The sequence below is a fragment of the Ailuropoda melanoleuca genome, chromosome 5, assembly GCF_002007445.2.
Source record: "Ailuropoda melanoleuca isolate Jingjing chromosome 5, ASM200744v2, whole genome shotgun sequence".
Lineage (NCBI taxonomy): Eukaryota > Metazoa > Chordata > Mammalia > Carnivora > Ursidae > Ailuropoda > Ailuropoda melanoleuca.
In genome coordinates this window covers 50,286,098-50,311,592 of record NC_048222.1, presented here as the reverse complement: position 1 = coordinate 50,311,592, position 25,495 = coordinate 50,286,098, and the positions used below count along the sequence as shown (strand labels likewise).

Sequence of the window (25,495 nt, the reverse complement as noted above, 5' to 3'; positions counted from 1 at the left end):
TCAATGTACAGTTGATAGAAATGCAAAACAGAGCTTGAGTTTGATGGAGCTGCTTCTATAAACCTATAAAAGCCAACTATTTAAAAAACTACTATGCATATTAACTTACACTAACAGGTAGAGCCATTTCTAAAATATAAAGACAGAAAACATTTTATTTCAGCATTGAATTTTGTTTTTCAGTTAATCTGTTTTAAAATCAGTTTTATTGAGAAATAAATACAATTAAATATACTTGTTTTAATTGTGCAATTCATTGAGCTTTGACAAAATAGTATATTCCTATAACCACCACTGCAATCAAGATAAAATTTCTATCACCTCCCCCAAATTTCCCTTGTCTTCCTTCCCCTAAATCTGCATCCTCCAACCATGGCCCAAACACTGATCTGCATTCCTTCGTTACAGACTAGTTTTCCCTGTTCTAGAATTTCATATAAATGGAATCATAAGTATGTACTTTTTTATGGCTAGCTTTTTTTGTTCAGCATAATGATTTTGAGATTCATTAACGTTGTTACATATTTTGTGGTTCATTCCCTTATTTTGCTGAGTAATGTTTGTTTATGTAGTACTGCATTTTGTTTATTTGTTCATCAGTGGGAAGGCATTTGAGTTGTTTCCAACTTTGGACTGTTTGAAACAAAGCCACTATGAATTTTCATATACAAATTTTTATATAGACACGTTTTTGTACATGCACATCCAGTATGACTCATGATGTTGGATAAATGCCTAAGAGTAGAGTTTCTGGGTATTATGAAAAGTGTATGTTTAACTTAATAAGAAACTGTCAAACTGTTCCAAAGTGATTGTACCATCTTCGTTCCCACCAGCAATATATGAGAGTTTCAGTTAGTCCAGTTCATTAGCACTTGGTATTGTCAATCTTTTGAATTTTAACCATTTTAGAGGGGCAGAAGATTAGTATCTCATTATGGTTTAATTTGTATTTCCTTTATAACTATTGATCTGTTCAAACCTTTTGCCCATTTAAAAAAGTATTGAATTGAGGTAGGAGTTCCTTATGTTTCCTTATATAATTCTTTTGCTAGACTATATAGTGAATAGTTTCTTCCAATCTTACTTGGCTTTTTTATTTTCTTAACAGTGTTTTTCAAAAGAGTTTTAAATTTTGATGAATTCCAATATTTTATTTTATTTTGTTTTAATTTCTAGTTTGCACTTTTTTCAAGAAATCTTTGCCCCCATGGGAGAAAATCTTCATGTATTCTTAAGGAGTTTTATGGTTTTAGCCTTTGTGTGTGTGTGTGACACACACACACACACACACACGTATAGTATATGAATAGATCTGTAATCTATTTTAAGTTAATTTTGTTTATGTCATGAGAATAAGGGTCAACGTTTATTTTATTTTTCATACAATTAGCATTTGTTGAAAATATTCTTTCTCAATTTAATTACCATGGCATCTGTGTAGAAAATTAATTGACCATATATGTGAGTCTATTTCTAGACTCTCTGTTCTGCTACATTGATCTATATGTTTGATATGTCATCAATAAAACCATGTGGAGGGGAATTTTCTTTTTGGAAGGCTTCTAATGATCAATTCAGTTTATTTAGTGGATGAGTCTATTTTGATTTTTTATTTTTGAGTTTTGGTAGTTTGTGTTTTTTAAGAAATTTTTGCATCCCATCTAAGTTATCAAATTTGTTGGCATAAATTTATCCTTAATATTCCTTTATTATATTTATAATGCCTTCTTGATCAGTACTAATGACACCTCTCTCACTCTTGATGTTAATAATTTGTCTCTTCTCACTTTTATTCTTCATCAGTCCAGCTAGATACTTACCAATTTCATTTAACTGTCCATGATCCATTATTTAGCTTCATTGACTTTTCTCTGTTCTTTCATCAGTTTTCTATTTCATTGATTTCTGCCCTTTAGCACTTCCTTCATCCTTATTGGGTTTAATTTCTTTTCAGGATTCTTAAGGTAGAAGTTTAGACAATTGATTTTCTTCTTTTCTTACATAAGCATTTTAAAGCTATAAATTTTCCTCTAAGTTCTGCTTTATCTGCATTCCACAAATTTTGATGTTTTCTTTTTATATTCATTAAGTTCAAAGTGTTTTCTAATTTTCTTCATGATTTCTCTTGACCATTGGGATTATTGAGAAGTGTATTGTTTAATTTCTAAATAACTAGGGATTTTTTATGTCTTTCTGTTAACTTCTAATTTAATTCTGTGGTGTGAGAACCTACACTTTATGATTTCATTCTTTTAAAATTTGTCTTGAGTAGTTTTACAGACCAGCATTTGGCCTCTTTTGATGGATACGTCATGTAATTTGAAAAGAATATATAGTATGCTGTGTTGAATGCAGTGTTCTGTAAATATTAGGGCAAATTTGTTGATAGTGTTGTTCAAGTGTTCTGTCAGTTATTGAGAGAGAGGTGCCGGTGCTGTAGTCTCTGACTAGAATTGTGGATTTGTCTATTTCTCCTTTCAATTATATCAGTTTTGGCTTTATGTATTTTTAGTCCCTATTTTGGATGCCTACATATATAGGATTATAGTGTTTTTGATTAATGCTTCTTTGTAATTATGAAATACTTTTTAAAAATCTCTAATAACATTCCTTTTTCCAAAGTCTACTTACTTTGTCTGATATTAGTGTAGTAATTCCAGCCTTATTATACTTCATGTTTGCTTGGTATATCTTTTTTCAACTTTTTACTTTTTATTTGCCTTTATATTGCAAATGGGTTTGTTGTAGCCAGTATATAATTGGGTTGTTTTTTTTTTTCATCCACTTAAATGGTCTCTCTCTTACTGGCATGTTCAGACCAATTACATTAATGCAATGATGTTTGAGTTTTAATTTATCATCTTGCTGTTTGTTTCTTATTTTTTTTATAACCTTTCTTTGTTATTTTTTCCTCTTCTGAATTGAGTATTTTTTAGTATTTTGCTTTTTTCTCCACTGTTGGCTGTGTCTCTTATATATTTATGTTACATTTAACTCAACATAAAATATATTTGCATGCATAAATTATATTACATAAAACACAAAAAACATATTTACCATATCACAGTCTACCTTCAAATCATGTTATATTCTTTCACATATGAGACCCTCACAACAGTATGTTCTATTTCTGCCTCCTCTCCTTTATGCTTTTATTTCTAATGTCATAAATCCTACAATAGTTCTTTAAATAGTTATATTTTAAAGAGCTTAACTAGGAAAATGCCTTTTATATTTGCCATTTCTCGTAGTCTTCATTCTTTAGATCTATTTTTCTATATGCCTGCTTGAAATGACTACCCTTTCAATCTTTGTGGTGCCAGTTTGCTAGTCACTGATTCCTTGTACTTGTTTCTTTGAAAAAAGACTGTATTTTTCCTTACTTGAATTTTTTTTTTATTTTGAAAATTACAGATTCACAGGAAGCTGCAAAAATAATAGATGTCCTGTGGACCCTTCACTCAGTTTCCCTCATTGATAGCATCTAACATAATAATAGTACAGTATTAAAACCTGAAAACTGACATTGGTATAATCCACAGGCATTATTCGGATTTCACCAGTTTTGTGTGCACTTGTGTGTGTTTGAACCCCCTTCAATTTTTGAAGGATATTTTCCACTAGATACAGAATTATTAATCAAAAGTTTCTATCTTCTTTTAATACTTTAAAGGTATCATCCCATTGTCCTCTGGATTATGTCATTTCTGGCAAAAAGTTCACAGTAATTCTTTTCTTTCTACCCTTGTATTTTTTGTATCTTTTATCTTTGCTCTTAAGACATTCTCTTTGTTATTGGTTTGCAGCAATTTCGTAATGATGTGTTTTCTCAGTTTTGTGTGGGGAGTGTTTATTCTGCTTGAAGTTTTTTGAACTTTTTGAATCTGTGGGTTTATAGTGTTCATCAAATTTGGAAAATTTTGGCCATTATTTCTTCCGGTATTTTTTCTGTACCCCGTCTCTCCCTCTCCCAACCTGTAACTTCAATTATACTTTTGTTTGACCACTTGATATTATCCCACTGATAATATATCAGTGATATTAGGTCACTGATGTTTTTGGGTTTTTTTGTTTGTTTTTTTTTTTTTTTAATTTTATTTATTTATTTGACAGAGATAGAGACAGCCAGCGAGAGAGGGAACACAAGCAGGGGGAGTGGGAGAGGAAGAAGCAGGCTCACAGCGGAGGAGCCTGACGTGGGGCTTGATCCTACAATGCCGGGATCACGCCCTGAGCCGAAGGCAGATGCTTAACCGCTGTGCCACCCAGGCGCCCCTGGTCACTGATGTTTTTAACCTTTTTTTCCTTTATATTTTTTATTTGGATAGATTCTATCGCTGTCTTCAATAGTTCACTGATCTTTTTTTGCAGTGTCTAATATGCTCTTAACCAGTGAAATGTTCATTTTGATATATTATTCATCTGTAGAAGTTCCATTTGATTTTCTTTTATATTCTCAATTTATGTCATTATATTAACATGCATAATTAAAATAGCTGTTTTGACAGTCTTGTCTGCTGAATCCATCATATTTCTCTTTTATGTATTTGTTTCTGTTGACTTTTTCTTCTGGATATCAGTCCCATTTTCCTGCTTCTTGGCTTAGTGATTTTATACTGGATGCTAGACTTTGTGAACAACATTATATTGTTGAGTATCTGTTTAATGTGCTCTTTGAACAGAGGTAGTTATTTGCCAGTTTAGTCCCTTTGAGGCCTGTTTTTAAGTTTGGCTGGGTTGTGTCTAGAGTGGCCACTAGGTGTGGTCGAGTCTTCAGTATACTCTAAAGCTATCCTGTGTAGATTCCTGAAGCTCCCTCCTAATGGAGTTCCTCCTTATTTGAACCATTCTCAGAAATTCCAGCTGCCTCAGTCTCCTCCAGCTTCCATCTCTGTCTCAGCTCAGCAGACCTTGGCTCTGTTTGTATTTTCTCCTCCTTATACCCGCAGTGTGGATATTGCCTCCAGGCAGAATGCTAGGGCGATTGTAGGACTACTCCATTTATTTCTCTTTTCTCAGGCATCATAATCCTACTGTTTTCCTTTATCTCTAAATAGCTATTTAACATGTTCTGACTATTTTTTTAGTTGTTTACACTATGTTTTAATGTTAGGCTCATTTCATCATGGGTGGAAGCCTTAATCTCTGTTTTGTTTTTTGGTCAAATTAAAGTCAGTAGGTACACTCCATAAGTATCTCTGATCATGAATTATGTCACACAAATATGCTTATCATTAGTAACTCACTTAGAAAAAAAAAAGTCTGCTCTCTCTTTATCTTTCACTCCAGCTAAAATCGAGATGTGTATCATTCCCTAAAGATGCTTTTGTTCTTTTTTGTTTCCATAGCAGAACTCCTCAAAAGCATTTTCTTAATTTCTTCATGTCCTTATCTTGCAAATAAAGCTTTTACATTTTTGCCTATATGTGTCCTGCAAAGCCATAGTATTAATGACCCTTACCTTTGTTTAATATTAGATAGTTTACAGATTGCTATCACATACATATGATAGTTGTGTGTAGTCATATGTTCTTATTATATAGATCTGCACCTCCCACCCAGTTCTTTATTCCCTTCTCCCCCAGCTTAGGTTTCATGGTGCTCTACTTAATTATCCATTGTATATATTCTTAATTTTGTGTGCCCATTGTTCATGTAGAATAGTACCTGGCACATAATAAGTGCTCAATAAATATGAATACGTAATTAGGTATATATCATTACTCCCAATTTCAGATATGGAAACTGAAGTCTACCACAGCTCATAGGTTCTCTAACTCCAAGTCTATTGCTTTTTGTACCTTAGCCACTTGTTTCTAGAATCTTATCTGATCATTTATTTGTCCTCATCTTATTATTCCTCTTCTGAATTACCGTGGAAATTTGTGTTACTCTTAAAGCATTTGCTACCATTTTGTCAGTGTTGTGGCTACCGATACATAGCTCTCTCTATTCTTGCGTTCTCCCGGTTCCTTATGAATGCTTTAGAAGTTAGGATGGCAAATTATTTCTCATTGGATCTCATAGTATTTGAGTGTTAAAGTGAGATTTTAATTTCTTTAGGCTATCTAGATTTTTCTTTTAAAGCTAATGTAAAATCCAGGGCTTGAAATCTTTCCTAAAATTCTTCTCTAACAGCATGTAAACTGCTTAATTTTTTTGGTAACAATAGATTTACTTTATTATTTTCAGCTTATAAGTTCTCTCATAAAAAATGTTGGTATCTTGTCTGCACTTTGTAAAAAGTACTTGAGTGTGATTAAAAACAGAAATGTTATCAAGTTTTTGGTAATGTTTTCCTTTTCCTTAGTGGAGCTAAGGAAATTTTGCTCATATAGGAATACTTTATTTTGTATTTTGCTTTTCTAATGCCTATCTTTTTGCTTTATCACTCCTCTCAGGAAGGGGGCCGTATTGATTCACAGGTAGAGGACCATAATGTGGTGTTGGATGGTTTTCATTTTTCTGTGAAGTAGGTTACAAAGTCACCAGCAAGAAAGAGAAAGGCAAAGATTTATTTTCATATTCTTATGAGTAGAGGCCGAAATGAGGCAGCTAGAATTGTGGACTTTGTAGCTAATGAGAATTTCTGCCTTTTCCATGTGAACAGTGAAATAAATCAAGCTTGCTCTTACTGTAGCTACCACCCACAAAGCTGTGAAGAAGGCTGGTGATAGCAGATGGTATCCATACACAGTTTGATTTGTTTAAAAACCCACATAAAGAGCAGCATGTGTTTTGTTGTGTTTTGTTTTGTTTCGCCCTTAATTATTTAGGGCCAGGGAGATCAGTTTTCAAATAAAACACAGTGATACAGCCAGGAGGAAAAAAAGTTATGAAAGAAGAGAACAGACAACTGCATTTCTAACTGCATCATTTCAATTCCATGATATTTGTTGAATATCTGTTGTGTATAAGGCTCTGTACTAGGCATTGTAGGGGATGCAAAGAAGAGTGTGTTAAATATTACAGAATAAATTCAGTTGAGTAAACATGTCAGTAGTGCTTCTTCTACGCCACTAAAGTTCCAGGAATACAGAAATTAAGAACGTTTCTATCCTCAATGAGCTTACATTAATTGTGGGGAAAATGAAGTAAATGGATAGTTTCAGTTCTGCACAGCAGGTGCTATGTATGTGTGTGTCAAGGTGTTGTAGAAGCTCCGAAGAAGGTACCTAATCCAGCCTGGGATGAGAACGAGGAAGATAATGAGGGAAGGCTTTTTGGAGGAGGTAAAACCCTCATGTACATCCCTCGTTGAGTCTCAAAGGATGGATAGGTGCTGACTATGTAAAAATGAGGAGCAGGGAGGAGGGATCAGGGCAGAAGGAAGAGCTGAGATGAGCAAGGCTTAAAGGCAAGAAACATAATAGCTGTTTGGGAGACCTATCTGAAGGTAACATCTTGCAGATGAGATTGTAGTGCCAGATTATAGTAGTTTGGAGTTTATCCTACATGTTTATGTTTCTTCTGTAGACTCTTTGCAACAGCATCTCTTAGAATATTTGCAGAAATGCAAGTCTAAACCTACCCCAAGATGTGGAACATGAATCTATAAGATCTGTTGTTTTTGCTCAGAGTTGGGATTTTCCCTGTAAGGCTTATGTAGAATGCTGTTTTTAACAAATATTTCTTATATGATATACTTTGTTAGGTTTATACAAACACAGTATTTATGAGAGTTTGTGCCTTACATAGCTGTTTTGGGGAGGTTCCCAAAGGAAGAACTATAGTACAAAGAGTTGCTTATAAAATAAATATAGAGGACCTCTATACTATATAAAAAGAGATAGAAAATTCCAAACAAAAAGTAATTTGAAAGCCTAATTCATGACTACTTCTTTAAGGATATATCTTTCTAATACCAAGTCAGGGTAAGAATTCCCTGAGACCTCTGTCATTCAGTGCTCAGCCCCCAGCCTATGGTGTGTGTGTGTGTGAATGTGTGTAAAATTTGGGAGAAAGCGAGGAATATGGAAATGGACAATGTTGCAGAAAAATAGAGGGAACTTGTGACATATTTATAATTGTTCCATATATCTTTTGCCATGCAGGAATTAGAAAATAAAAGAAGACTACAAAAACAGGCTGCCAGTAACCAAAGTGCTACAGAAGTTCGGTTGAATAGAGCTCTAGAAGAAGCAGAAAAGTATAAATTGGAGTTAAGTAAATCAAGGCAAAATAACAAGGTACGGAAAAATTGAGTAGTTTGGTAGTGGTCACCTTTGGTAACTTCTTTTATGCAAGAGTCAAAAATAATTAGTTTTTAAGTTACAATTCTTGATGTCATGGTGAACATTTCTCTCTTCAGAAGGGCGTTCATTATCGATATGTATATCTTCAAGAAGTTAGGATTATATTGCTTGGGTTATAGTCATAATTGGGTGATAGCACAACTCTTTGGAGGATTCAGTCATTTTTTCATCCAACAAATCTTTGTCTTGTGCCCATATTATGTGCCAGACATTTTTCTAATCTCTGGGAATATGGTAGGAAAAAGTCTCTTTGGTATCTCAAGTCTGTTTCCTTCTCTGAGCCTCACTTTTCTAATATAGAATGCAAAGGGCTACTTTGCAGGGCAGTGGTTCTTGAACTTGAGCATGTATCAGAATTACCTGGAAGGCTTGTTAAAACACAGATTGCTGGGCCCCACCCCCAGAGTTTCAGATTTAGTAGATCTGGGGTGGGGCCTGTTTTAACTAGTTTTAATAGCGGTTCCCCCGGTGATGCTGCAGCCATTGGTTCTGAGATGACATTTTGATAATCACTGTTACAGAGTTGGAAGGATCACTGTTTTATCGCAGTATCTAGCCAATGATTGGCATAGAATTAGCACTCAGTTCCTGAAACATCTGGTGAATAAATGAAGGCTCAACTCTCATTGTGTGTGAAAACCATTTTGTATACTCTATAAATTTTGGCTGTTAGTTTTTGGTTCTATGTCAACCTAAAGTGATGCTCCATTGGAATCTCTCCCTTGGGACAATATTGAATAATTTAACAGCGACTTGGATAATAAAGTTAGGAGCCACCTTCATTACATACACAGATAATATATTTTGCATTAAACTAGTAACACTTAATAGGACATAGAACTAAACTGAACTTGATAAATCCTCCAGTATGTTTAAAAGAGGCAAATATGTTACAGTGACTACAGTTTTGAGATCTCTTCTGTGAGATAGTTTATGCTGGGTGATCAGACTGTGTTCATGTTCAGGAGCCATCAATGATGGTATGATGATGGGGATTTATTAATAGAGTTATTAAATGAACAAGTTAGGAAGTCATCTTTATAACTTGCCAGCATGCTATTGGAATATTTCCAATTTGGTTCACTCTGAAGAGATTTTGAAGAAAATAAAATGGAATAACCCTGTATATGTTAGGATTTGCTAATCCTTGGTTGTAGATGTGATCTCTGTTTTAGCATACACACTAGAGAAGTAGAAGGAAAAACTTGTTTCTGTGACAATAATCTTAGCCATTTTGCAAATTGACATACCAAGTCCTCATTACTTAGTTTAAAACCATCAACACTGTAAAAACAAATATGTTCAAGCAAATTTCTGATCGCGAGTCTGCTTTATGGATGATCAGTTTAAACACAGTGGGAGAACATTTTGTGTGACTATTTGCTATCAAGTAGACATTTTGAGATCAGAGTTCTTAGATGTAACTTATTTCAGATTTCTGAAAAAATAAGTTTTTGATTATTCAATTATTTTCTTCATTTGTAACTTCTGTCTTTGAAGGACGTTTTGAGCATATGCTCTTAAGTTTTTCCTTGTAGTCTAGTCTGTATATAAATTTTTTGTGGAGAGGTATACTTTTTTCCATTTTAATTCTTTGTACCTTCTCATTCTGATTAGACATGTAATTAGATAATTAAAATTATCCAGGTCTGTATGTTTAAGAAATAGTAAGTCTTCCATAAAACACAACAAGATTGCCTCAGAGTGATGAGAAAGTTAAGGATTTATTTTTTAAAAAATGATATATTCTCCATAGAGGTTAGGAAACAAGTCATCTGGCCTTAGAGTAACTTTTGAAATGAGAAGTCAGTCAAGTTAAACCAATGATGCATAAGTGCAGGGCCCCTGTCTCATTCACTGCTATGTCTCAGTGCCTTGAAAGTAGTAATCGCCTCTGAAACACACTGCGGGAAGGAAGGAAGGAAGACAACCATGCAATGGTTTAATTGGAATTCTTTTTAAAAACGAACATTTGATTAGATGGTTTGCTTGTGGTCCATTTAAAATGTGTCACCAAGTCCATGTTACTTCATTTAGGAACACATAATTTCTAATTCTTCATTAATTCATTTAGAAATATTTATGAGGTCCGTCTAGGTACCTGCCAGATCTTTACTAGAGGGTGGTGGTATAAAGGTGATAAAAAAATAAATGTGGTCTGTGTCATCATGCATTGTGTAGTGGAGAAGCTGTGTGTTACTTAGGCAATTCATCAAGCAAAACTGAGGTCCAGCTATGCTTTGAGCAGGTAACCAGGTCAAGGAATGCTTTTTAAAAAATGTAATTCTAAGCTAAGATCTGAATAATATTAACAAGTTATCTGCTAGGAAGAGGTCATAGACAGAAGGAATCCTATGTAAAAAAAAAAAAAAAAATGGCTCTCTGGCGGGAAAAAAGACAAGGTCATGAAAGTCAGGGATGGAAGTAAGGGAGTGTTGCAAAGTGAGGCCTCAAACATAGGTAAAGGCCAAACTGTCTAGATCCTTTAGGCCATGTTAAGTATTTTGGCTTTTATCCAAGGAGTAGTAAAAAGCCACTGCACGGTTATTTTGAACAAGGTTGGGGAGACCGTGCCATGATCATATTTTCACCTGGAAAGTATTTTTGTTTGTTTTGTGGAGAATTCATTGGAAGGAGGCAAGAATGGAGGCTGGGTAAGAGTAGCGGTGTGAGAGATGATGAGGTAGCTTGGACTAAACTGATAGTGGTAAAAATGGAGAGAAACAAGTATCAAAATACATTGAAGAGAAAAATCACTAGGACATTGTGATGGACTGGATTGTGGGAAAGGAGAGCTTTGGAGAGGATGATTTGACTTTTAATTTTCAGAAACAGTGCCATACACTGCAATAGGTTGAGAAAGAAGAATGAGTTATTTTGGAACATCTTGAGATTTGTCCCATTGTTGCATATGACAGTAGTTCACTTTTAATAATTTTACATGTGGTATAAATATATCAAACAATACCACCTTATTGATGGCTTGGGGTTGTTTCCAGTTTTCGCTGTTACAAATAAAGCTGCCTTGAATATTCACATATGTCTTTGTGTAGACATCTGTTTTCATTTCTCTTGGGTAAATACCTAGAATTAAATGTCTGGGTTTTATTATAGATGTACATTCAACTGCCAAACTGTTTTCCAAAATGGTTCTAACAATTTATATTCACCGCAGCAGCATATGAAAGTTTTAGCTGTTCCATATCTTCACCAGCATTTGATACAGTCAGGCTTTTACATTTTACTGTTCCAGTGAATGACTAATGGTATCTTATTGCGGTTACTTTACATGTTCCTAATGACCATTGAGTACATTTTCATGTGCTTGTTATCTTGATATTTTCTTTTTCCCCCAGTTTTATTGAGATACAGTTTAATTGACATACAGCACTGTATTTTAAGGTGTATAGCATAATGATTTGATTTACATATATTGTGAAATGATTGCCACAGTAAGTTTATTTAATATCCATCATCTCATAGTGATACCAAAAAAATAAGAAAAGCTTTTTTCCTGGTATTGAGGATTCTTAGGATCTACTATCTTAACAACTTTCAAATATACCATACAGCAGTTGAGTATGGTTGTCATGTTGTACATTACATTTCTAGTTCTTTTTTAATCTTATAACTGGAAGTTTTCACCACCTTTCTCCAATCCCCCCTCCTGCCCCCTGCCACTCCTGCTTCAGTTTTTCTATGCATTTTTTAAAAGATTTTTTTAAGTATAAGATCAGACAGTATTTCTTACTTTGTCTGACTTACTCCCACTTAGCATAATGCCCTCAAGGTCTATCCATGTTGTGAATGGCAGGATTTCTTTTTGTGGCTGAGTAATATTCCACTGATACCACAACGTCTTTGTCCACTCATCCATTGTTGAACATTAGGTTGTTTCCATGTCTTGGCTATTGTAAACAATGCTGCCATGAACTGGGGTTGCAGATATCTCTTTGATGTGGTATTTTCATTTCCTTTGGATATATTCACAGAAGTGGAATTGCTGGATTATATATGATAGTTGTATTTTAAGGTTTTTGAGAAACCTCTGAATTGTTTTCCATAGTGGTTTCACCAATGTTCGATCCCACTAACAGTGCACAAGTGTTCCCTTTTCTCCACATCCTCTGCATCGTTTGTTGTGTCTTGCTTTTTGATGATAGCCATTCAAACAGGCATGAGTTGATATCTCATTGTGGTTTTAATGTGCATTTCCCTGATGATTAGTGATGTTGAGAATCTTTTCATGTACCTGTTAGCCATTTGTATTCTATCTTCTTTGGAAAATATCTTCAGGTCCTTTGCCTATTTTTTAATTGTATTATTTGTGGAGTTTTTTACTACTGAGTTATATGATTTCTGGACATACTTTAAATATTAACCCCTTATCAGCTATATGGTTTGTAAATACTTTTTCCTATTCTGTAGGTTGCAGTTTCTTTTGTTGATCATTTCTTTTGCTGTGCAGAAGCTTTTTAGTTTGATGCAATCCCCCTTATTTTTCATTTTGTTACTGGTGCTTTGTGTGTCATATCCAAAAACTCATAATCAAGACCCATGTCGAGGAGTTGTTTTCCTATATTTTCTTCTAAGAGTTTCTGGTCTTACATTTAAGTCTTTAATCCATTTTAAGTTAATTTTTGTGAGTGGTTTAAGATAGGAACCAATTTTCATTCTTTTACATGTGAATATCCAATTTCCCCAGTACCATTTATTGAGAAGACTATCCATTTCCATTGAGTATTCTTGGCTCCCTTGTGAAATATTAGTTGACTGTATGTGCATGGGTTAATTTCTGGGCTCTTGATTCTGTTCCACTTGTCTATACTACAGCTTTATGATATAGCTTGAAATCAGGAAGTGTGATGCCTCCCACTATGTTCTTTTTTCTCAGGATTGCTTTGGCTATTTGGAGTCTTCTGTGGTTCTATGTAAATTTTAGGATTGTTTTGCCTACTTCTGTAATAAGTGCTATTGGAATCTTGATAGGGATTGCATTCAATCTATAGATCATTTTAGTTGTATGAAAATTTTAACAATATTCTTCTAATCCATGAACACAGGATTCTTTCCATTCATTTGTATCTTCGATTTCCTTCATCAGTATCTTACAGTTTTCATTGTACGTGTGTTTCATCTCCTTAGTTATGTTTTTCCTAAGTATTTTATTGTTTTTGATGATAGAAATGAGATCATTTCTTTTTCAGATAATTTGTTGTTAGTGTATAGGAACACTACTGATTTTTGAATGTTAATTTTGTATTCTGCAACTTTACTGAATTTATCAATTATATCTAACAGTTTCTTGGTGGAGTCTTTAGAATTTTCTTTTTTCCCCTTTCTTTTTTATTTTAAATTCCTGTATAGTTAACATATAGTGTTATACTAGTTATAGGTGATAGTTACAATATAGTGATTCAGTAATTCCATACATCATCCAGTGCTCATCACACGTGTACTCCTTAATCCCCATTGCCTATTTTACCCAGCCCCCCACCTACTTCCCTTCTGGTAACCATCAGTTTGTTCTCTATAGTTAAGAGTCTGTTTCTTGGTTTGTCTTTTTTTCTTTGCTCATTTTTTTGGTTTTGTTTTGTTTCTTAAATTCCACATATGAGTGAGAACATATGGTATTTGTTTCACTTAGTGTTATACTCTCTAGCTCCATCCTTGTCATTGCAAATGGCAAAATTTTGTTCTATTTTTGGCTGAATAATTTATCAAGTATACATGCACAACATCTCCTCTATCCATTCATTTATCAGTGGACACTTAGGCTGCTTCCATAATTTGGCTATTATAAATAATGCTGCTATATATAAAATCATGTCATACGCAAATAAAAACACTTTACTTCTTCCTTTCCAATTCTGATGGCTTTTATTTCTTTTTCCTGCCTGATTGCTCTGGCTAGGGTGTCTAGTACTTTGTTGAATGGAATAGTGAGAATGGGCACCCTTGTCTTGTTCTTAGTCTTAAAGGAAACCCTTTTAGCCTTTCACCATCAAGTATGATGTTACCTGTGGCAGCTTATCATATATGGCCTCTAATATGTTAAGGTGCATTCCTTCTAAACCTAATTTATTAAGAGTTTTTATCATGAATGGATGTTGAATTTTGTCAAATGCTTTTTCTGTGTTGAGATGATCATGAGCTTTTTTTCTTATATTCCGTTGTGATATATACCATGGATGAATTTGTTTACGTTGAACCATCCTTACATCCCAGGGTTAAATCCCACTTGATCATTGTTAATAATCCTTTTATGTGCTGCTGAATTTTGTCTGCTAGTATTATATTGAGAATTTTTGCATCCATATTCATCAGGGACATCGGTGTGTAGTTTTCTTATAGTGCCCTTTTCTGGTTTTCCTATCAGAATAGTACTGGCCTTGTAAAATAAAGCCTTTTTGATTTTTTGGAAGAGTTTGAGAGGGTTGGCATAATTATTTAAATGTTTGGTAAAATTCACCAGTGAAGCCATCTGGACCTGGGCTTTGCTTTTGTTGGGAAATTTTTGATTACTGATTCAATCTCCCTACTAGTATTTGAACTGTTCAAATTTTCTATTTCTTCCTGATTCAGTCTTGGTAGGTGGCACGTTTCTAAGAATTTCTCCATTTCATCTAGGTCATCCAGTTTGTTGCTATACAGTTGTTTGCAGTAGTTTCTTATGATCCTTTGTATTTCTGTCATAGCAATTGTAATGTCTCCTTTGTCATTTGTAATTTTGCTGATTTGGGGACCTCTCTTTTTTTCCTTGGTTAGTCTAGCTAAAGATTTCTCAATTTTATCTTTCCAAAGAAGCAACTCTTAGTTTTTGCATCTTTTCTATTGTTTTCCTATTCTCTATTTCATTTATTTCTGCTCCAGTCTTATCCTTCCTTCTTAGTTATCTTTGGGCTCAGTGTGTTCTTCTTTTTCTAGGTCTTTGAGTTATAGGGGTAGTTTATTTGAGGTCTTGTTGTATCTTAATGTAGGCATTTATTGCTATGAACTTCCCTCTTAGAACTGCTTTTGCTGTATCCCATAAGTTTTGGTATTTGTGTTTCCATTTTTGTTTGTCTGAAGATACTGTTTTATTTCCCCTTTGATTTCTTCTTTGATTTATTGGTTATTCAGGAGAATCTAGATACCTTCTTTGGCGAAGTATGTGTAACAAGTTTTTTACTCATTTAAAACAATTTTTAATGAAGTTTAATTTTTAGTAGTTTTAGATTAACATTAAAATTGTAAAGTTAGTACAGAGGATTTCTGTAATCTTCAAACACAGTTTCCTCTGAAACTGACATATACATTAGTATGGTACATTTAGTATAGTTAATCATTATTAACTAAGGAGCATACTTTATTCACATTTCCTTAGTATTTATCTCTTGGTTCATTTTTTTTAAAAAGATTTTATTTATTTATGTGACAGAGAGACAGCCAGCGAGAGAGGGAACACAGCAGGGGAGAGGGAGAGGAAGAAGCAGGCTCCCAGCGGAGGAGCCCGATGTGGGACTCGATCCCGGAACGCTGGGATCACACCCTGAGCTGAAGGCAGTCGCTTTAACGACTGCGCTACCCAGGCGCCCCTCTTGGTTCATTTTTAAAAATTGAGTTGACTTATTATAAGTGAGTTATAAGAGTAAAAATTGAGTTGACATGTTATAAATGAGTTATAAGAGTTTTTTAATGTATTCTAACTACATGTCTTTTGTCAAGTATATGCTTTGCAATTATCTTATTCCTTACCTTTTATTTTTGTAACATTTGTTTTAAAGAGTAAAGTTTTAAATTTTGTTGAAATGTAATCTATTGTTTCTTCTTTTATAATTTGTGCTTTTTGTGTCCTACAAAAGAATTCTTTGCTAATAAATCTAAGGTCACTAAGATTTGCTCTTATGTATTCTTACAGAAGTTGCATAGCTTGAGCTTTTAGGAGATTTTTGTTTATGACATAAGGGGTCAGGGGTCATTATTGGCATATGTGGAGTACTATTTTTTGATAAGACTTTCCTTTGCCATTGAATTGCCCTGACACCTTTGTTGAAAATTGGTTGCCCAGATATGTGTGGCACTATTTCTAGAATCTCTCTTCTGTTCCATTGATGTCTTTGTCTTTCTTTACACTAAGAACACAGTCTTGATTATTACATCTTTATAATAAAATCTTGAAAGGATGTGGTATGATTCTGTTTTTTCCAGAAATTGCTTTGGCTATCCTAGGTCCTATGCATTTCCATATAAATTTTAGAATCACCTTGCCTATTTCTACAAAAAAACCTGTTGGAGTTTTGCTTGGAGTTGCATTGAATCTGTGGATCAATTTGGGGAAAAGTGACATCTTAACAATACTTTTTTTTTCACATCATGAATAGAGCATATCTACTTTTTTTTTTTTCAGTATACAGGTCTTGTACATTTTTTTCAAACTTAGCCCTTAGTATTTAATCTTTCTTTATGTTATAAATTTTTAAAATTTCAATTACCAGTTACTTGTTGCTAAAATAGAGAAATACAGTTTACTTTTATATATTCAAATTGTATCTTGAAACTTTGCTAAAGTCATTTTTTCTAGAATCCTTAGGAGTCTACATAGGCCAAAGGTAGGCATACGTTTTCTGTAAAGGGCCAGCTAACAGCTATTTTAAGTTTTGTGGGCTACATATGGTCCCTATGGCATATTCTTCACCAGATTTTTCTTTTGTAAAAAATTTAACCCTGTCAAAATAAAAGAAAATCATCCTTAGTTCATGTGAAAATATTTTGAATTTCAAATTCACTTTCTTTAAGAGATACAGAAGTATTCTGTATAGAGACTACCAGTACCTTATTGTGTGATTTGGATGTTTTTCAAGGAATCTGTCCATTTTATCTATGTTGTCAAATTTATTTTTATGGTTTCATGTTTCACTTCTTTTTATTTGTTATTTCCTTATTGTCCTTTGAAAACCTGTGGACTCTATAGTGATGTTCCTCCCACATTTTCATGGGTTTCCTTTTCTTGATATTGGTCATTTGAATCATCTTTTCCTGCTCAGTCCTACTAGAGCTTTACTATTAATTCCATTGTGGACATATAGTGCACTTGTTTGTTGTTTTTTTTTTTTAATTACAACATAGTTAACGTACAGAGGTTATATTAGTTACAGGTATACAATATAGTGATTGAACAATTCTATACATTACTCTGTGCTCATCATGAAAAGTGTATTTTCTAATCCCCATTACCTATTTCACCCATCACCTTATTCACCTCCCCTCCGGTAAGCATCAGTTCTCTATACTTAACTCTTGGTTTGTCTCTCTCTCTCTTTCTCTCAATCACTCTCTCTTTTTTCCTATACTCATTTATTTTGTTTCTTAATTTCCACATATGAGTGAAGTCATACGGTATTTGTCTTTCTCTGACTGACTTATTTCACTTAGCATTATACTCTTAGCTTTATCCACATTGTTGCAAATGGCAAGATTTCATTCTTTTTATGGCTGAATAATATTTCATTGTGTATATATACCACCTTTTTAAAGATTTTTATTTATTTATTTATTTGGCAGAGAGAGAGAGTGAATGAGTACAAGCAGGGGGAACAGCAGGCAGAGGGAGAAGCAGATGCCTCACTGAGCAGGGAGCCCAATGCAGGTCTTGATCCCAGGACCCTGGGATCAGGACCTGAGCTGAAGGCAGATGCTTCACCAACTGAGCCATCCAGGCGCCCCTATACCACTTCTGTTTTGTCCTTCATCAGTTGATAGATACTTGAGCTATTTCTATATTTGGTTAAATAATGCTGCAATAAACAGAGATGCATATATTATCTTTTTTAATTACTCTCTTTATATTCTTTGGGTGAATACTGAGTAGTGGAATTACTGAGTCATATGGTATTTCTATTTTTAAACTTTTGAGGAACCTTCATACTGTTTTCCACAGTGGCTGCACCAGTTTACATTCTCACCAACAGTGCACAAGGATTCCTTCTTCACCACGTCCTCGGCAACATTTGTTTCTTGTGTTTTTTAATTTTAGCCATTCTGGCATGTATGAGGTGATACCTCTTGTGGTTTTGATTTGCATTTCCTAGATGATGATTGATGCTGAGCATCTTTTCATGTTCTCTTGGCTATTTGTATGTCTTTGGAGAAGTGTCTGTTCATGCTTCTCATTTTTAATTGGATTATTTGGTTTTGAGTTTTGAATTGTAGAAGTTGTGTATATATTTTGAATACTAACCCTTTATAAGATGTGTCATTTGCAAATATCTTCTCCCATTCAGTAGTTTGCATTTTAGTTTTGTTGGTTGTTTCCTTCACTGTGCAAAAGGTTTTTATTTTGATGTAGTCACAGTTTACTTTTGCTTTTATTTCCCTTGCCTCAGGAGTCATATCTTGAAAAATGTTGCTACACCCAATGTCAAAATTACTGCCTATGCTCTCTTTTAGGATTTTTGTGGTTTTAGGTCTCACATTTAGGCCTTTATCTATCTTGAATTTATTTTTGTGTATGGTGCAAGAAAGTGTTCAGGTTTCATTCTTTTGCACGTAGCTGTCCAGTTTTCCCAACTTTACTTGTTAAATAGTCTTTTTCCCATTGCATATTGTTTCCGTCTTTGTTGAAGATTGACTATATAATTGGGTTATTTCTGGGTTCTCTATTCTGTTCCGTTGATCTGTGTGTCTTATTTTTATGCCAGGACCATTCTGTTTTGATTACTACTGCTTTGTAATACAACTTGAAGTCTTCAATTGTGATACCTCTAGTTTTATTTTTCTTTTGCAGGATTACTTTGGCTATTTGGGGTCTTTTGTGGTTCCATACAGATTTTAGGATTTTTTGTTCTAGCTCTATGAAAAGTGCTGGTTGTATTTTTTTTTTTTTAAGATTTATTTATTTAGGGTGCCTGGGTCGTTCAAATGGTTAAGTGTCTGCCTTCCCCTCAGGTCATGATCTCAAGGTCCTGGGATTGTGCCCCACATCGGGCTCCCAGCTCAGCGGGGAGTCTGCTTCTTCCTCTCCTTCTCCCTCTCCCCCTGTTTGTGCTCTTTCTGTCTCTCTGTCTCCCAAATGAATAAGATCTTAAAAAAAAAAATTATTTGTGAGCTAGAGCTGGGGGAGGGGCAGAGGGAAAGAATCTCAAGCATACTCCCTGCTGAGTGCAGATCCCCAAGCTAGAATTGATCTCACGACCCTGAGATCATGACCTGAGCCAAAATCAAGAGTCAGATGCTTAACCAACTGAGCCACCCAGGCACTCCTGCTGGAGGTCATTTGATAGGGATTGCATTAAATCTGTAGATTACTTTGGTAGTGTGGACATTTTAACAATTGTTCTTGTAATCCATGAGCATGGAATATCTTTCTATTTCTTTATGTTGTCTTCAGTTATTTTCATCAGTGTTACATAGTTTTCAGAGTACAGGTCTTTCACCTCTTTGGTTAGGTTTATTCTTAGGTATCTTATTATTTTTGGTGCAATTGTAAATGGGATTGCTTTCCTAATTTCTTTTTCTGCTGCTTCATTTTTAGTGTATAGAAATGCAACAGATTTCTGCACATTGATTTTGTATTCTTTGACTTTACTTAATTCATTTATCATTGCTAGTAGTTGTTTGGTGGAGTCTTTAGGGTTTTCTATGTAGGGTATTATATCATCTGCATGTAGTGAAAGTTTTACTTCTTTCCTACCAATTTGGATGCCTTTTGTTTCTTTTTGTTGTCTGATTGCTGTGTCTAGGACTTCCAGTTCTATGGTGAATAAGAGTGATGAGAGTAGACATCCTTGTCTTGTTCCTGACCTTAGGGGAAAAGGTCTTTTTTCCACCATGAAGTATGATGTGGGATTTCATATAAGGCCTTTATTATGTTTAGGTATATTCTCTCTAAACCTACTCTACCGTTGAGGTGTTTTTTGTTTTTTGGGTTTTTTTAACATGAATGGATGTTGTACTTTGTCAAATGCTTTTTCTGCATCTATTGAAATGATTACATGGTTTGTATCCTTTCTCTTAGTAATGTGATCTATCATGTTGATTGATTCATGAATATTGAACCACCCTTGCATCCCAAGGATAAATCCCAGTTGATTGTGATGAATTTTTTTTTTAAGATTTTATTTATGTATGTGACAGAGAGACAGCCAGCGAGAGAGGGAACACAGCAGGGGAGAGGGAGAGGAAGAAGCAGACTCCCAGCCAAGGAGTCCGATGTGCGACTTGATCCCGGAACACCAGGATCACGCCCTGAGCTGAAGGCAGACGCTTAACGACTGAGCCACCCAGGCGCCCCTGAATTTTTTTTTTTAATGGATTGTTGGATTTGGTTTGCCTAATATTTTGTTGAGAATTTTTGCATATATGTTCATCAGAGATATTGGCCTATAGTTATTTTGTTTGTTTTGTTTTGTTTTTGTGGTATCTTTATCTGATGTTGGTATCAGAGTAATGCCGGCCTCAGGGATGAATTTGGAAGTTTTTCTTCCTCTTCTGCTTCTGGAATAGTTTGAGAAGAATAGGTATTAACTCTTTTTTTAAATGTTTGATAGAATTTTCCTGTGAAGCTCTTTGGTCCTGGACTTTTGTGTGTTGGAAGTTTTTGATTACTGATTCAGTGTCATTGCTGGTAATCAGTCTGTTTTAATCTTCTATTTCTTTTGGTTTCAGTTTTGGTAGGTTATATGTTTCTAGGAACTTACCCATTTCTTCCAGGTCGTCCCAATTTGTTGGCATATAATGTTTCATAATATTCTCTTTAAATTCTTTGTATTTATGTAGTGTTGGTTGTCATTTCTCCTCTTTCATTTGTGATTTTGTTTATTTGAGTCCTCTCTCTCACTCCCTGTCTCCCCCCACCCCCAGGTCTGGCTAGAGGTTTATCAATTTTGTTGATCTCTTCAAAGAACCAATTCCTTGTGTCATCAATGTGCTCTCTTGTTTTTATAGTTTCTATAACATTTATTTCTGCTGTAATCTTTATTATTTCCTAACGTCTGCTGGTTCTGAGTTTTGTTGTTCTTTTCCTAGCTCCTTTTGGTGTAAAATTGTTTGAGATTTTTTTGTTTCTTGAGGTAGGCCTGTATTGCCATAAACTTCCCTTTTAGAACTACTTTTGCTACATGCCAAAGATTTTGGACTGTTGTGTTTTCATTTTCATTTGTTTACATGTAATTTTTTATTTTTCCTTTGACTTCTTGGTTGACCCATTCATTTTTTTAGTAGCATGTTATTTAACCTCCATGTATTTGTGCTCTTTTCAGATTTTTTCTTGTGGTTGATTTCTAGTTTCATAGCACTGTGGTCAGAAAAGATGCATGGTATGACTTTGATCTTTTTGAATTTGTTGACTTGTTTTGTGCCCTAAATGTGGTCTGCTCTGGAGAATGTTCCATTCTCTCCATATGTTCCATATGTGTATTCTGCTATTTTAGGATGTTCTGAATGTATCTGTTAAGTCATTTGGTCCATTGTGTCATTCAGAGCCACTGTTTCCTTGTTGATTTTCTGTTTAGATGATCTGTCCATTGATATAAGCTGGGTGTTAAAGTCCCCTACTATTATTGTATTACTATTGATTAGTCCTTTATGTTTGTTATTAACTGTTTTATGTATATGGGTGCTCCCATGATGAGTATATAAATATTTACAATTGTGTCTTCTTGTTGGATTGTCCTCTTTATTATTATATATTGTCCTTTGTCTTGTTACAGTGTTTTAAAGTCTATTTTGTCCAATATAAATGCTGTTACCCCAGCTTTCTTTTGACATCCATGTGCACAATAAATATTTCTTCATCCCCTCACTCTCCATCTGCAGGTGTCTTTAGTTCCAAAATAAGTCTCTTGTAGAAAATATATATGTGTTTTGTTTTTTTAATCCACTCTGTCACTCTGTGTTTCAATTGGAGCAGTTAGTCCATTTACTTTCAGAGTAATTATTGATAGATATGGATTTATTGACATTTTGTTACTTGTTTTGTGGTTGTTTTTATATTTTTTCTCTGATTCATTCTTGTCTTGTGCTCTTCCATGGTTTGCTGACTCTCTTTAGTGGTATACTTGGATTCCTTTCTCTCTATTCTTTGCATATTTATTACCGTTTTTTGATTTATGGTTACCATTAGGTGTGTATTATAACATCTTCAGCATATAACAGTCGATATGAAGTTGATGGTTAATTAAGTTTGAATCCATTCTTTTCTCCTTCCCTGTTTTAGGTTTATGGTGTCATATTTTACATCCTTTTATGTTGTGAATCCCTTGACTGATTTTTACAGATATACTTATTTTTTACTGTTTTTATGTTTCCTACTTTTCATACTCTCACAAATGGTTTTTCCTTTCCACTCAAAGAGTCCCCTTGAATATTTCTTGTAGGGCTGGTTTGTGCTTATGAACTCCTTTAGTTTTTGTCTGAGAAACTCTTTATCTCTCCTGTTCTGAAGGATAGCCTTACTCTATTGAATATTCTTGGCTGCAGATTTTTCCCTTTCAGCACTTTGAATATATCACACCATTCTCTTCTGGCCTGCTAAGTTTCTGCTGAAAAATCTGCTCATAGCCTCAGGGAGTTTTCCCTTGTATGTAACTGTCTTCTTTTCTCTTGCTGCTTTTAAATTTTTTTCTTTATCGCTACTTTTTGCCATTTTATTTTTAAAAAGATTTTATTTATTTGAGAGAGAAAGAGTGAAAGAGAGCATGAGTGGGGAGAGAGGCAGATGGAGAGAGAGAGAGGCAGACTTCCCCACAGAGCAGGGAGCCCGATGCAGGGCTCCATCCCAGGACCCTGGGACCATGACCTGAGGCAGAAGGCAGATGCTTAACCGACTGAGCCACCCAGGTGCCCCTGCTTTTTACCATTTTAATTACTGTGTGTCTTGGTGTGGACCTCCTTGTGTCGATTTTGTTGGGCAGTAGCTGTGCTTCCAGGAGCTGGATATCTGTTTCCTTCCCCAGATTAGGGAAGTTTTCAGCCATCATTTCTTTAATTAAATATTCTCCCGGGTCGATTTTGTTGGGTAGTATCTGTGCTTCCAGGATCTGGATATATGTTTCCTCCCCAGATTAGGGAAGTTTTCAGCTTTTATTTCTTTAATTAAATATTCTCCATTTTTTCTCTCTTCTTCTTCTAGATCCCTATAATGCAAATATTGTATGTGGGGAGTCACTGCGTTCCCTAAGTCTATTCTCATTTTGCATAATTTTCTTTCTCTCCTTTGCTCTGCTTGATTACTTTCCATTACTCTGTCTTCTGGGTCATTAATTTGTTCCTCTGCTTCCTCTAGCTGTTATTTATTCCATCAGTTGTATTTTTTATTTCAATTATTTGTTCTTCACTTCAGTTCTTTTTTTATCTCTGTGTTATGGATCTCACTAATAGCCTTCACTCTTCTCAAGTCCAGTGAGTATCTTTATGATCATTACTAAATTCTCTGTCAGGCATATTTATCTCCATTTCATTTAAGTTTTCATTTTGATTTTGTCCTGTTGTTTCATTTGGGACATATTCCTCTGTCTCCTCATTTTGCCTCTTTTTCCTAGTGTTAGGAATGTCAGCTGCCTCTACTGCTTTTGAATGTAGTAGGCAGGGTGTGTACTTTCAAAAAGTGGTGCCAGTCCTCTTCTACAGGGGATGCACAGCTACTGGGGAGACCAGGCATGTGGGTTGCTCTGCAAGTTGCAAAGGGGCAGGCGAGTGAGGGGTGCAGTTTTACCAAAGTGTGCATGTCCTCTATGGGAGGTTGGAAGATGCAGTGTTGGCAGTTTTTACTGTTCTTCTGGGGGAGGGGACCTAAAATGAAGGGATTCCAGTCATGGCTGGAAGCAGCAGGGCACAGTGTAAGCAAGTTAGGTAGTGAATGCATATGCTGAGCTGGTTCCCACAGGTGGCCGCCATGTGATAATGCTTGGGAGAAGGGGAGGGACGTGGAGTCTGCCAGCTCCTTTGTTCTTAGAGAAGTTCCTCAGGGAGCTCTGAAATTAGTAACTAACTCTCCCAGTTGTTTTTCTTTATTTTTATTTAAGATTTTATTTATTTATTAGAGCGAGCAAGCTAGAGAAAAAGGCATGAATTGGGGGAGGAGCAGAGGGAGAGGGAGAAGCAGCCTCCCCACTGAGCAGGGAACTTGATGTGGAGCTTGATCCCAGGACCCCGGGATCATGACCTGAGCTGAAGGTAGACCCTTAACTGAGCCACCCAGGTGCCCCCAGATGTTTTTCAAACTGCTGCTTCTAAGCTGTATCTCTGGTGCTGTTTGTTGTGCTGTCTCTTTAAGGGCGGAGACTCAGCTTCCTATTGTTCCCTGGGCGCTCCCGTAGCTGAGCCTGCTGATTTTTAAAGTTCCAGGCTTTAAAGTCTCACTGGTTGTAAGAACTCATGAAATTTCATCCCTCTGATTTTCACAGCCAAATGCCATGGGCCTTTGTCTTCCTTGTTCGGGCTCCCCAGCATGATAGTCTGTTTCTAACCCCGCTCTGTGCCTGTGTCTTGCTCCCTCTGGTGGCCAGACCTGTGGGGTTCAGCTTCTAACTGCATCTCTACCCTTCCCACCCTTTTCTGATGTGGCCTTTTCTCTACTTTAATTGTGGAGTTTGTTCTGCCAGTCCTCAGGTAATTTTCTGGGTTATCTGCACTGATATGAGTGTTATCTAGTTGTATCTGCAGGACGAGTTTAGTTTAGGGACCTCCTACTCGATCTTCCCTGGAGCATTTGTTCTTATTTGAATCATTGTAAATATATAGAGATTTGTTTTATGGCTTGGAATGTGATTTAAATTTGTAAATGTCCCCAGTGCCCTTGAAAAGAATGTATATTCTGCATTTATTGGGAGGAGCATTCAATAAACATCAATTATGTCCAGTTGCTTGATAGTGTCATTCAAATGTTTTGTATCTTTACATATTTTAGTTTACTTGTTTTATCAGGGGTACTGATCTCCAGATAGAATTGTGGATTTGTTTATTTTCCCTTTTTCAGTTTTGTCAGTTTTTGCATCACGTACTTTTGAGGTCTGATGGTAGGTATATTAACATTTAAGATTGCTATGTCCTTATAATGAGTTGAACACTGTATTATTGTGACACAATTTATATTCCTCATAATAGTCTTTGTTTGATATATACTTAGATATTAAGTAACTATAGCTTTTTTATATAGGTTTTGTTTTTGTTATTTTTTAGGGTAGGCTCCATGCCCAACAAGGGGCTTGAACTCACTACCCTGAGTTTCAGTCACATGCTTTACCAACTGAGCCTTCCAG

General features: G+C 35.2%; 1 protein-coding gene across 5 annotated transcripts in view; it reads left to right on the top strand.

Moving 5' to 3' along the window:
- The window catches only part of TEX9 (testis expressed 9), a 65,845-nt gene that overhangs the window by 26,411 nt on the left and 13,939 nt on the right, over positions 1-25,495 (top strand). For all 5 annotated transcript variants that reach the window (XM_034660942.1, XM_034660941.1, XM_034660943.1 and 2 more), the window contains one exon: positions 8,058-8,192. In XM_034660942.1, the coding sequence (XP_034516833.1) occupies positions 8,058-8,192 (135 nt within the window). The remainder of the gene's footprint in view (positions 1-8,057; positions 8,193-25,495) is intronic.